The sequence below is a fragment of the Calypte anna genome, unplaced genomic scaffold (genome assembly GCF_003957555.1).
Source record: "Calypte anna isolate BGI_N300 unplaced genomic scaffold, bCalAnn1_v1.p scaffold_87_arrow_ctg1, whole genome shotgun sequence".
NCBI lineage: Eukaryota > Metazoa > Chordata > Aves > Apodiformes > Trochilidae > Calypte > Calypte anna.
Window position 1 is genome coordinate 281,368 of NW_022045535.1, and position 14,289 is coordinate 295,656.

At 50.3% G+C, this 14,289-nt stretch overlaps 1 protein-coding gene across 1 annotated transcript; it reads left to right on the forward strand.

Annotated features, from left to right (window-relative positions):
* Window positions 1-10,999: 10,999 nt before the first annotated feature.
* LOC103528998 (exendin-3-like) lies at window positions 11,000-12,106 on the forward strand. The gene is made up of 3 exons (XM_008494411.2): window positions 11,000-11,100; window positions 11,767-11,922; window positions 12,046-12,106. Exons 1-3 carry the CDS (start codon window positions 11,000-11,002, stop codon window positions 12,104-12,106), a joined length of 318 nt encoding a protein of 105 aa, XP_008492633.2.
* Window positions 12,107-14,289: the final 2,183 nt, after the last annotated feature.

Consider the following 14,289-nt stretch of genomic DNA (forward strand, 5'->3'; position numbering starts at 1 on the left):
TTTTTTCCCAAAACCCAGGAGTTTTTCTTTGGGTGCAGTATCCCAGAAAACCTTTACCACCCACCCCCAATGCTGCCCCTCCCCATCCTTATGGCCACACAGATCCTGCAGCCTCCTGGTTATAAAAAAGTGCATTATATCAAAGTTTTGTATTACCAGTTCATTTTTTTCCCCTGTTTTCGAAGTATTTCACGGGGGGGGTGAAACCATTACATCCCAGCACCTCAGCGTCCCATCCTTGCACATATTTGCTGTAATTAAGAAGGAGGGGAATGGATGTGGTTATTTCCCAAACATGCCTACTAGCAATTTCTTTGCACCAAGAGGATTTCACAATTTCTCATTCTTGACTATCTTCTCCATTAGCAGGTAATTACTGCACAGCTTTAAACATTTTTTTTCCCTTTTTTTTTTTTTTCCTTTTTTTTTTTGTTCCTGTCAGGGAGGAAATCTCCAACTATTTTCACATGTTGTGACAATCTAGAAACCTCATATTTTTCTATGTATCAAATGGCACTCACTTAAGGAAGGTTGCTGGTAGCTCTGGTTTGTCTCATTTAAAGCCCCCAAAACACAAATTTATTGGGGTGTTGAAGAGACAGGGGAAGAACCCAGCTGCAAGAGCCAGTGGCAATATCCTAAAAAACCACACACGTTTTTTGGTGGGTTGCAGATGCCTCTTTGCTTCCATCCTTTGCCAAGGGTCAGCCCCAGCTCTCTCCATCCCTTTGCCCCTGAATCCCATGGGATGATGTTACCCAGTTTGGGATCACATCCCTCCTGCCCTGCTTCCAGCTCGGATCGTTTTGCAGCCCTGAGAGCTTTGCTTCAAGCTGTGCTTTCTGATGTCACCTGAAAAGTGCAATGAGGAGAGATGAAAAAGGAAGCCAGGCAAACAGCAGGGAAGAGGGGAGAGCATTGCAGAGGGGTAGTGCAACCCACTGGGAAGTTCACAAGGCACAGGGAAGGAAGATTTCCACTCCAGGAGGATTTCCACTGGAGACTCCAGGAGAGTCCCAAGCATCCAGGCACCAACTCTGGGGCAATGTGAGCCACAGAGAAGCCCCTCAGGAGAGGTTCCCCCTCTGCACAGAGCTCCCCAAGCACTGAGATGTGCATGCTGTGCAAACAGACATCCCCAGCACATCCCCCAGAGCTGATGGACAGAAACACGGCTGGCAGAGGAGAAAGCTCTGTGCAGAGCCATGGCAGAGCCCTGATGGGTGTTGGTGTTAGTCATGGGACAGACCGTGCCAGCACCCACCTCCTCCTGAGCAGAAGCACTGAGCCTTCCCCCTCCCACTCATCCTCTGCTCAGCCTCCAGTTGCTCTGGTACCAGCTCATTACAAGCCCGGAAACTGCTCATGGGGCCACCAAGGGCCAGCAGCCACCCTTCCTGTTGTCACAAGGCCATCACCCCAGCAAGCCCTGCAGCCACCACCTGGGGATCAGCTCTTGGTGTTGGTATTTGCTTCCCAGTTCATCTCATGGGCTGAAGGCAGCAGCACCTCAGGTCAGGCTGCAGCACCCAGCAGTGATGGGCACCCCTGGAAGAGGCTGCCAGACTCGGGTGGGCAAAGCCATCAGTGTCCCAGTTGTCCCTTGCTGCAGGGACACTGCAGTGCTCCAAGACCCTGTGGTGTGGGTGGGCAGGCACGGGGAGATGCAGCACCATAAGTGGGTGGAAATACAGGAAAAGGTGAGTGTTACCCCCAGATAAACCAGCCATTAAAGAGAAGAACCTTAGAATGGTTTGGGTTGGAAGGGACCAACCAGATGATCCAGTCCCAACCTCGCTGCCATGGGGACACCTCCTCCAACCCAGGGTGCTCCAAGCCCCATCCAACCTTCAACACTGCCAGGGATGGGGCTCAGCACCCTCACAAGGAAGAATTTCTTACCCATATATCAGCCAAATTACCCTTTTTCAGTCTAAAACTGTTCCCCCTTGTCCCATCCCTCCAGACCCTTGTCCTAAGTCCCTCCCCAGCTTTCCTGGAGTCCCTTCAGGCACTGGAGGTGCTCTGAGGTCTCCCCAGGTCTCGTCTCTTCTCTTCTCTTCTCTTCTCTTCTCTTCTCTTCTTCTCTTCTCTTCTCTTCTCTTCTCTTCTCTTCTCTTCTCTTCTCTTCTCTTCTCTTCTCTTCTCTTCTCTTCTCTTCTCTTCTCTTCTCTTCTCTTCTCTTCTCTTCTCTTCTCTTCTCTTCTCTCTCCTTTCCTCTCCTGCTCTAGCCCTCCCAGCATCTCCAGTGCCTCCTTTGGAATGGTTCCAACACCTCCGTGTCCTCCTGGTGCTGGGGACCCCAGATCTGGACCCAGCCCTGCAGGGTTGGGGGGGGGGCAGGAGCTGTTCAGAGACCATGGAGGGCAAGGGTAGATCTTCAGGTGTTCACCTTCTTACATCCCCCAAAAGGCTTTTTCAAAAGCCTGGCAGAGCTGGGCATTTTTTAGCAGGTCCCCTAAGGAGGGGAGGACAACAGAGGGACAGGGCTCAGCCTGCTCTGGTGCCTGGTGCTCAGGAGCAGCACCCATGGGAGATGGATGAGGTTCCTGGGTCATGTCCTGCTGCCCTCTGCTGGGATGCTCCCTGGAGAAGAGACAGAAAAACCCTCACCAGAAGGGGACAAATCCACTCTTCCTTCCACCCACCCTACCCCAAAGATCAACTGCTGCCCCCCATGAGAGAACAGAGCTCCCTGGCACATGGGGACAGAAGGCTCAGCACCAGCTGAGGTTCCAGTTCTGGTGCCAATTGTCCTCTTGCTCAAACTTTTGGCCTCTCTTTTCCAGGATGCAGCCTGCAGCTGCCCATTTGTTCTTAATCACCCCCCTGCACAAAGCAAAGTACAGCAGCAGCTCATATAATGGATCCTTGTGCTGCTGGGTGGTGACATCCATTAAAAAAAAAAAAAAAATAGAAAAGAAAAGAAAAAAGAGGTAATAAGTAAAGAAGAGAAAATAAAAGAGCAAGCCCTGAGGTCTGCTTGACAAAGGTGCTTTGTTGGGAAAGGTCAGCTCTGGAGATGGGAGGGTTTCCCAGGCACAGCTGCCAAGAATAAGGAGAATGCAAAGACTTAGCAAGCAAGGAGGGGATTAAACCCAGCTTTGTTAAACCACAGCCCAGTGGAAACCTCTGAACTGCCTGAGCTCCTACCCAGGGAAGCTGCACACACAGGATTGGGGCAGGTTTACTCCAAAACTGGAGGTCCCCAAGCTCTTTGCTTCCAACCAGCATCAGGATGCAGAGGAGCAAGGGAGGATGAGTCCTTGAGGACCCTTCCCATGCAGCAGAGCTCCAGAGCACCAGATCTGGGAACTGGTTCAGAGCAGAAAAAAAAAAAAAAAACTAAAAAGTAACCACTAACCAACAAAATAAAACAAATAAAATCCCCTGGCATTGTGTCCTCCAGGATACAGGAGCTTTTCTGCCAGCTTGACATTAATCCTGTTTGGCAAGACAGCAAGAGCTCTTTTGCCCACAAGAAAGGTGCAGCTGCAGGTTGATAAATGCCCTGTTGGGCAGCCCAGGAAAAAATGGATGAAAACAAACTTAAGGTGTCCTACAGGATTTGTCTTTTTTTTTTTTTTTTTTTAAAAAAAGCCACAAAGAAAAATCACCTCCCTTCCCCATCTCTCAACTTGTAACCACTGAGATTTTCCACTCCCTCCCCAGAACTGTTTTTATTTGGTGACATAGCAGCTCTTTTCCTGCCAAAGAAGCAGCAGTCAAAGAGCCCTCTTCCCATTCTTTTAAAAAATATCATAATTTTTTAAGCTACTTATCCAAACAGCCAATTGCTTTTTCTCTTAGAGCTGTTGACCCCTGCGTAAGAGTCCCTGGGAATTATGGCAGTTGTTATCAGCACCCAGTCCCATCCTAAGGGAAAGGGATATAAAGTATAAAGTGCTATCGGGTGGTTTTGTTCCAAGTTGATAAGAAAACACCTCTGGGTGTTTCACAAAGAAATCCTGTAAGAACAGTTAATCGGTGGATAAAACCTTCCTTTAAGTCAAGTGTGTAAACATGCACCTACTAGCACTAATGACATCAGAGGCCTTTTATCTCTGCTTTTTTCTCCTGGATTTGTGCCACATGGTCTGCATTAGGGTTTTGCTTTGGATTTTGAGCAGCTGAAGATCCTGAACCAGCAGAGCTGAGCTCTCCCTCTCTGCAGGATGAGAGAACCTGTGGTCGATTTTACTCACCCCTTCTGTATCTGTTCAACCTGCAGATGATCTTTTTTTTTCTTTTTTTCTTTTTTCCCATGGAAACAGCAATAACAGAATCATTACAGCTGGAAAGATCTCTGGGATCATTAAGCCTAGCAGTCAGTGTGTCTCAGGAACACACCTTTTCTCCAGCAGCCACCCCAATTTTCAGAGGTTCAAGCAAAACAAAGACCTTGTTGCATTACTGAGGCTCAGAGCGTGTCCACCCCCAGGAGGCACCTTCCACCCCTTCCATCAGTGGCTGGAAATGAGACATCCCCCAGCAGCAGCAGGATCACCAGGAGCAAACAAACACCCAGCAGCACATCAGCTGCTGGATTTTCAGCTCCTGTCATTGCTATTTAGCACCTTCCAGAAGTCTCAGAACTAAACCAGAGTGCTCAAAACGACTGCAAGGATCTTTTCCACCTGGGCTGAAGACAACCCCTGCCCTGGTCTGGTGGGGCTCAGATAAATGCAGGAAGAAATTTTGCCTCAAACTCCTGGAGAAAGGAAGGCTCAGACAACTCAGATTTGCTGAAAACAGTGCAGGTGGACAGACAAACCTTCCACCTCCCAGGGAAGGAGCTGAGGCCAAAGGGTCTGAATTCTGCAGCTGCAGCAGGGTGCAGCTCCCCGAGTTTATCGTTCGTCATCCCCCGGGGTAGATTGAAAACCAGAGCCAAGCACATGGGGCTGAGCAAACACAGCTTCTCTATATAAACAAGCAAGTGAATCTTGAGGCATAATTTGTCATCTAATTGCACCAACACACCCAGGATTAATTGTTGCATTTGAATGCAAAGAAGTTTTGATTTATGGCTCGATCAGGTTTCATCAGCCGCTTACCAGAGCTTGCTGCCAAACCCAAACCATCACAAACAGCCAGAGAAGGTCTCCTGTAGGGGAGTTTTTGCAAAGCTGAAGAGTCAAAGGTTATTTATTCACAGACCAGATTGCTGAGGGCCTGTAGAAATCCAGAGGGGGAAATTAAAACCTCTGCCACATTTGCTGCAGACTCTGCTGAGGCCTCTTCAGCCTCTGCACAGCAGTGCCTTGTCCCGTTGGGGTCTGTGAGGGTTTTATGGGATTGTGGGCAGGAAGAAGAGGCAGGCAAAAAAACCCAAAACCAAAAAAAAACCTCATAAGGTTTTCCACATTTCACATTTCCCTATTTCCACATTTCCATAGTTCCTCATTCCCTCATTTCAAAGCCAAGGGGACGTTTAGCAGAAAGCAACCGTTCATCACCATCTCCCTTCATCTCAGACAAAGAAGAATATTTAAAAAAAAACCCTCCCAAACGAGGGCTTGGGCAGGCTGCAGGCACACAGCCACCAAAGTGCTGAGCCACCCAACCCCACAGGCATCACCCTAGGAGCTCCCCAGGTGCTATCAGCTTCTCACCCAGAACTGCCCCAGTTCAGCTTCCCCAGTGCCCCAGCATGAACCAGTGGTCACTGGGTGCTGGGCCAGTATTCCCTGAGGGACCCAACCTGCTCAGAGCACCCACAGTTTGCTCAAAAGCACCCAACAGCACCTGGCCCAGCTCACAGGAATCTCACATCTCCCAAGGGGGATGGGAAGCACCCACTGCCCGTTGCAGCTTGAGGTGCTGAGCACCCAGGGAGCAGGGAGGGGGCTGCAGGGCACTGCTGGGGGTAGTTGCTAGGGCTTGAGCCAAATGAGGGAAAGTGCACTAATTAACTGGAGAGCAAACGCAAAACTTCTAAACTGACCTTCAGGGGGTCCCCAAGGACCAGCAGCTCCCACTCAGGAGGAGGAGCGGGGACATTCTTGAATCAGTGTCACCACAGCTGCATCCCCACTGGGTGCCTTGGTCCCAGGTCGTGCCTGGGAGTTTTAGATGGGAGATTGGGAACATTTTCCTCATGGCTGCCCAGGGCAGTGATGGAGTCCCCATCCTTGGAGATGTTTACAAGCCCTGGAGATGTGGTGCTGAGGGCCATGGGGCAGTGGTGGCCTTGGCAATGCTGGGGTGATGGTTGGACTCGATGATCTTAAAGGTCTTTTCCAACTAAAACAATTTGATGCTTCTATGGTTGACCCCAACACATTTTGCCTGCAGGTCCCCATGAGCTCTCCTGTCTCCCAGCACAGGAGAGGTTCAAGGTGGTTTCTTGTCCAACCATCCATTCATGAGTCCCCTTCCACGTCTCCAGGCTCACATTCACTCTTCAGTGGAAGCTTGCTCTTGACTGTGATACCCAATGGCTTTCCTTGCCATCTATGTATCATGGACATCCAGAGCTTGGGAAAGTTGCTCAGGGAAAGGATGGGTGCTGGGGACAAGAGGTGCCTTACTCCTTCTGCTCTGTCAACAACAAAGAGAGTAAAATGAAAAATGGAGATGCAGCATGGGGCAGACACAACCTGAGCTTCATTTTGGGAAGGGCTACGTGGCACTGACCCCTCTTCTGAAGGTCTCATGGCTCCAGATGAGTTTGGCAACATCTCTGCAACCCACCACACTTGTTCTCTGGCATCAAGGGTCAGCCAGGAGGCTGCAGGCATCAAAGGCAGATACTGTTTCCTGCTAAAAAAAAAAAAGTGAGCTCAGAGGGGAAAGAGGCAGGAAAATAATTCCTTCAGAGCTGCCAAAATACCTTGCTGGGAAGGCAGAATATCCTCCTTCAATGGCCCTCCCTGTGCCCCCAAAGAACATCTGCAAAGTAAAGCACACACAGACACACAAATAAGAGGCCCCAGTGATGCTGAAATTAAACCCACACTCAGCGTCATCCTGAAGAGGTTAAACCACTGATCCGAGAAGGTTTTCCCTGCCCAGTTATGCCTTGGCATGCACACAGGTGTAAAACTGCCTCCAGTTTTGGTGGGGAGGGAGGAGGCCATGATCACCTCCAGCCATGGGGAACACGACTGGGGAGAGAGTTGATTCACAGGGCACCAGGCTCTGAATTCCAGGCTTGGGGGACACACAGGAAGGTTTTTCCATCCCTTGCTCTCTTGCCCTGGGTTGGACCTGAAATGCACCCCTGTGTGAAGCAAAGATCTCCTTGCAGGAGATGCAAGAGGGTGAATTCAAAGCCTTTATTTCTTCTCGCTTGCAGCAAATCCCTCCAAATTTAACCTTAACTCAGTTTGACTGCATCTGCAGCTACAGAAGGTGCTAGTGGAGCAGCTGGATGTGTCTAAGGTGACTCTGTGGTTGCCTTGAAGCTTTTTCATGGAGACATCCAGGTATCAATAGGTGTGATCCTGACCCAATCCCTCCAGGTTGGGAAACTGAGCCCCACAGCAGGACCAGGCTGGAGGCACCATGAGGCTCTGCAGGGCTGGGTGGTAATTTAAGGGCACGCTTAAGCATAAACTCCTCTTGTTTCCAGCCTGATTTTGGATGACCCAGCAAGGCCATATCCCACCACCCCCAGCAGAGCAGCCCAAATCCTCTGCCTGGCTATAGATACCAAGAGGAGTCCAAGAGGAGTGCAGGTCAAACACAGGGCCAGTCCTGGGGGGACCTAATGGGAAAATACAGCAAAGGTTGTGTGGGGTACAGATGAGCTGATCTAGGGGTTGGTGGTCACAGACAACAGACTAGGAGGTTTTCCTTGTATCAACTTCTTCTAGGCCATCAACACAGGATGCTCATGTGTCCAATGGGCAGGGACATCTCCCCCCAGCCCAGGGGGCTCCAAACCCCATCCCAACCTTCAGCACCTCCAGGGATGGAACAGCCACAGCTTCTCTGGGCAACCTGGGCCAGGGGCTCCCCATCCTCATGAGGGAGAACTTCCCCCCAATATCTAACCTAAACCCACTCACTACCAGTTCATACAGTTTATAGAGCAAGGGTCTGACCCAAATCCAACCCAGCTGAGCTGGGGCATCACCGTGCCACCAGCAACAGCATCCCCCAGCCTGAGCTCTCCCAACCCTCCAGAGAGGGACTTTTCATCACTTTGGTCCTTGCAGATACTGAGGGTGTTTTGGGAGCTGCTGAGCAACAAGGGAAAGGCTGCAGGGCAGGGAGAGGATGAGCAGAGGAGGAAGGATGGGCAGAGGAGGAAGGATTGGAAGAGGGAGGCTGCCACCTGCTGTCCATTAAAATCTTTCCAAGTCCTAAACTGGAACAAAATCCAGACCTGTGTGTGCACGATAAAACACAGGTCCATGCCCCCATGATGCTGCCCCCCAGCCTGGGAGACCCAGCAACAACTCAACCCAGATGGAAAGGGAAAGCCCACAGAGGACTCCTGGGAAAGAGACCATCGTGTCCCAGTGGGCTCATGAAAACCATTTGTGGACTGTGGAGAAACCCACAGAATCGCAATCATAGAATTACAGAATGGTTTGGGTTGGAAGGGACCTTAAAGATCATCAAGATCCAACCCCCCTCCATGGGCAGAGACACTTCCCACCAGACCAGGTTGCAAAAGGTTTCATCCATCCTAGCCTTGACCACCTCCAGGGAGGACTCATCAACAACCTCCCTGGGCAACCTCTTTGTGTCCTACTACCCTCAATGATGAAGAATTTCTTCCTGATATCTGACCTATATCTCCCCTCTTTCAGTTTAAACCCATTACCCCTCATCCTAGCACTATGTTTCTGGTGAAAAATATCCTGTGGGACATATCTCCAACTCACTCCAACATTGGGAGCTATCAGAAAGAAAATGAAGAAGTAAAACGCCAGGCACTGCAGTGGCTGAGCTGGATTTCTCCTCTCAAGAGCCCCCAGGTACCTTCCTGGGCCAAGGGGACATGGCAAACAGTGCCACCAGCAGCTAATTTGGTGGCATTAATAAATATCCCACCCAAGTGACAGATAGGAGATCTGGAGCTCTCCTGTGAAGGCTGAGCTAATTAATCTCCTACCTTCCTCCTCTGATGTCAGGTTTTCTCCTAAGGCCATTGTTGGCCCTAATTAAAAGCCTCTCCCAGATGAGTGTCCCCTGAACACCAGTCATATTTTGACAGTGACAATAATTACAGAAAATCTCTTTGGTAGAACAGTAATAATTACCCAACCATGAGCAGAAAGGTCCCAGGAGGAGAGAACAGTAAGGAGCAGGGAACACAGGACTTGGAGCATCTCTTCTGGTTGCTGGTGTTGAGTGAGGGAAAACCATGGCCCAGCTTCCTCAGCCGCCCTTTTCTCTGTTTGTGCAGCTGTGAAAAGGGCAGAATAAGTCCCTTGATCACTGAACCATAGAGATTCCTTAGACAAGAGCTTCCCAAGTAACTCAAAACTGCCCCAGAAATGAAGCCTGCTGTCAGTCCTCTGAACAAGCAGCCCTCAAAAGCTCATCTGACCTCCCAGCATCTTCAGGGACCTGAGCACTTTGCTTTGTGCCTTCTCCTCCAGGGTAGACCTGGTTCTTTAGGATTACCCTCAGTTTTGCTCTTCTCAAACCTTATTCCATTTGCTGGACTCCAGGATTTAAAAAACTGTTCCCAGTTCCCAGGAAACACCCCTCCAAAAACTCTTGTCCTTTGGCTCCAGGAGTTCCAGGGCTTCCTCCAGCTCCTGGGCTGAGCCTGGATGTCCCATGGGGAAAAACACTGACCCAGATCCACCACCCCCAGTGCCTCCTGTCAACCTCAAATGGAAGAAACTGTGGTGAACAGCCCCAATTTCAGCTCTGACCCTTGGGGACAAGGCCAGGCTTGGCTCTCCAGAGGTCTCTGTCCCCAGCCTCACACTGCAGAAAGCACCAGCAGGTGCTTGGCTACCCAAATGCTTCTTTTACGTTTTTCCTCCTGCTTTTTTCTTCGTGTTTTTAAACTCAAACCAAAGGCGTTTGAAAGGGCAGAGAAATAATTTCTCCACCCCAGATGCGTTGTGGCAAGAAGGGGCCACCTTTCACCTGAAAGGAGGAAACCCACGGGTCATCCCTTTGGTCCAAGAAGTGGGAAAAAAAGAGAAAAGACAGGAGAAAAGGCATCATCAACCAAAAAGCTTCCTCGCTGAAGGCGTAAGCTGGAAAACAGGGTAACTACTGCGTTTTTTTGTAACAGCCCCACTGAAAAAATCTTCTAATGATTCATGATGACCCATCCAACTAAAAACAGGAGCACTGGTGACCTACCCGTCAGCATTTAGCATCCTGCTAACAAGCTTAAAAGCCCTGGTAAGGAGTGGAGTTCAGCCACAACCAGCTTGAAGGAGGAAAATAGGATTTTGCTTTTAGGGGAGCAGTTGGCTTCACAGAAGGTAAGTGCCTTTTCCTCCCTTCTTTGCTACCAATCTCTGATGAAATTAAACCAGCCTAATGGAAGGGCTTGGTGATAGGCAATCAGAAGTCTCATTTTCAGCAAATAAAGGGTGGGGGTTGGCATTTTATCCCTCCCTACCCCCTGAACTGCAAGAGCATCCAGCAGAGGTAAGAAATGGAAAATTAATTGATCAGCTCTTCTGAGAGCTGCTTTTCTGAGCAGCTAATGGCTGGGAAAGTTCTTCAGCCCTCTGGTGATAAGATCAAGATAGAAATGTTGCTTCTAGGTAGAAAGGGAGAGGTTTGTGGTCAGGTTTATTGCGATGAATTACACCTTTAGATTGTACAAACCCTTCCTCCTGGCTGTGTGCCTGCCCCTCAGCTGCAGCAGATGTGCTGGGAGATAATCAGAGGATGTGATTTTCACCTGCACCCATCAAAATGCTGCCAGGACACTGGGGAGGAGGTTGTCTCATGCTGGATCTGCTCCCTGCTGCCAGGGCTCCTGCATGGACTCGGGGGGGGTTTGGTGGTGATGGAACCCACCAGGACATTTCTATCTCAACCTCTGCCTTCTTCAGACAGGGTGATGCTGAGCTCCTGGTGGTTGTGTCTCTCGGGGTTGGTGTTTGCTGTGCTGATCCCAGCAGGGTGGCAGATGGGCCCCAAGGACTTGGCTGATGCATCCAGGTACAAGGAGCTGGCAGAGGCAGTGTGGGCAGGGGTGGTGGGAGCAGCTCAGCCCCATCCCCATCCCCTCTGCCCCAGGTCCTCTCCCCACCTCCCTGTCACACCATCCCCCTTCCCTCTGTGTTCAGCCAGCTGAGCTCTCTCCCAGCCCTCCAGCAGCCCAGGCAGGGATCCTGGATTTCTGGGCTGTGTCAGAGCAGGGATGTGCAGAGGGATGTGGAGGGGCAGAGTCAGCGTGGGTGATGCTCTGGGCATCCTGGTGGGAGGAAAACCCTTTGGGGTCCTTCTGCATGGGGCGAATTTGTGAAATGGAGAAACGCAACATTAGGTTCATCCTGGAGGGGGCTGAGCTGAACTTCAGGCCAGCACCTCTGTCCCTCCCAGGAGCAGCCCCCAGGGAGCAGGGTGGAGGCACAAATCCCCCCCCAGCTCGGCAGAACCTGGAGCAGACACTGTGGGACAGGAGAGGGGATGTATCTGATGTCAGGACCAACCCTGGCCAGGCAAGACAGATCCTCCCACAACTGGAAATTATATTCTTATAGCTTTTCTGGAGGCTGATCCTCACACTAAAGTATTTGAGAGGGCACCAGGTCTGGGCACCTCCTGCAGGGAGGCTGCCACAAGGTGCATTAACCCCCAGAGCTTTGCCTCATCCCTCCCAAGCAGATGGCAGGAATACGAATCCCAAAGCACCCAAAGCTTCACATCCAACATCAAGAGACACTCAGAAGGGACTTTCAGCAGTGACTTCACCCGTTACCTGGACAAGATGAAGGCCAAGGACTTTGTGCACTGGCTGATCAACACCAAGCGGCACAGGTAGGAGGGGGAGAGGAATGGGACTGGGCTGGGAAATAACCTCCCACCAAGCCTCGAGCCCCAGTCCTGACAGATAATGCACTCTGGAAGTTTTCTTTCTGTGTGTTTGCTTATTTTTGGCAGCTCAACAAAAAGGCACCTGAAGGAGGAGCCACACAGCATCCCCTTCCCAGCCCTGATGTAAGTCATCCCAAAAGGGAAATATGAGGAATTAAACTCAATAATCGAGTAATCTGAAAACATTGGCACAAATCAGTGGGTTTGGTGCAGAGTTCAGCTCCCTATAGCTGACTCTGCTGCTCATTTTTGCTGGCTTGTGTGGATTCTCTGATGTTTACTTGTCATAACATAAGGAAAATCAAGGTATTGGGGGGGAGCTGATGGTTTGTGATGGGATGAAGCAGTTTTGTTCTCACTCTGCTTTGCTCTGACGCTTTACACTTCATTTCAGTGGGGGGATCATTTGTATTCACAGGGGATATTGCACCCTTGTGGTCTCATCAAAGCAAAGCTCTTCCTGCTCCAAAAAAATCACCACTGCTGTTTCAAAGCTCCTAAACTGACTTTAAGGGAAATTTCTCTCTCATGAAGCTGTTTGGTGTTTGTTTGCCTCCTAATTTTAAGGTACAATTAAATGGCAAATCAAGACATCAGCTTTCCAGCAGCAGCAGCCTGGAGATGTTGGACCCCATCGTGGCAGCAGAGATTTATCCATCACACGTTGACCCCTTTTCAGGTGTTTCCAGTCACCTCCTCCTCGAATCCACACCTGAGGGGCAGCTTCCCCTTCAACCCTGGGTTTCCTCAGCTTCATTTTCCCTGTAACAGCTCCCATGGTGCTGCAGCTTTCTCTCCTCTCTAATAAAACCTTTGCTAAATCCAGCAGCTGCTTTCTGATGCCTCCCAACCTTCCAAGCATCCTGTCTGGATCCCAGGTGGCATTTCTGATTTTGGGGCCCTGTCCCTCAGCTTGGCTCATGTGCCCTGTTTTTCTCTCAGTTCCTTGAGTTTTAGGTAAAAGGGGTGTGGGGATGTGCCTGCTTGACCCCAAGACCTGTGCAGAGGGAATTCTGAAAGAAATTTTGAATATACATAGGTATCATAGAATCATAGAATCCTTGGGGTTGGAAGGGACCTCGAAAGATCATCTAGTCCAACCCCTCCTGCCAGAGCAGGGCCACCTAGAGTACATCGTGCAGGAACGTGTCCAGGGGGGTTTTGAATGTCTCCAGTGAAGGAGACTCCACGACCCCCCTGGGCAGCCTGTTCCAGGGCTCTGTCACCCTTACAGGAAAAAAATTCCTCCGGATATTCAACTTGAACCTCCTGTGCTCCAATTTACACCCATTACCCCTTGTCCTATCACTGGTCACCACTGAGAAGAGCCTAACTCCATCTCCCTGACACTCACCCCTTACATGTTTGAACACATTGATGAGGTCACCCCTCAGTCTCCTTTTCTCCAAACTAAAGAGACCCATCTCCCTCAGCCTTTCCTCAGAAGGGAGATGTTCCACTCCCTTCATCATCTTAGTAGCTCTGCGCTGGACTCTTTCAAGCACTTCCCTGTCCTTCTTGAACTGAGGGGCCCAGAACTGGACACAATACTCCAGGTGCGGCCTCACCAATGCAGAACAGAGGGGGAGGAGAACCTCTCTTGACCTACTAACCACACCCTTTCTAATGCACCCCAGGATGCCATTGGCCTTCTTGGCCACAAGGGCACATTGCTGGCTCATGGTCATCCTCTTGTCCACCAGGACCCCCAGGTCTCTTTCACCTACACTGCTCTCCAGCAGGTCAGCCCCCAACCTATACTGGGCCATCGTGTTGTTCTTCCCCAAATGCAAAACTCTACACTTCCCCTTGTTGAATTTCATCATGTTTCTCCCTGCCCAACTCTCCAGCCTGTCTAAGTCTCTCTGAATGGCAGCACAGCCTTCTGGTGTGTCAGCCACTCCTCCCAGCTTAGTGTCATCAGCAAACTTGCTCATCCAAGTCGTTGATGAAGATATTGAACAACACCGGTCCCAGTACCGACCCCTGAGGGACTCCACTGGTCACACACCTCCAACCAGATTCTGCCCCATTGACTACAACTCTCTGACTCCTTCCTTTCAACCAGTTCCTGATCCAAATATATGTATATATATGAAAGATAACTGGATCCTCTTTGAATTTAATTCTAATTAATTGCATTAGAAATTGTCTGAAAAAAACTCCCCACAAAACACAAGGAGGAGGAACTGCTCACTCTGGACAGGAGGTTTCTACCTTATGCTGGCACCTTCATCCCCCCAGTCCCACTCCTGAACTCCCTGCACACCACAGGGTCTGGCAGAGGTGACAGGGGTCACACTGCTGTCC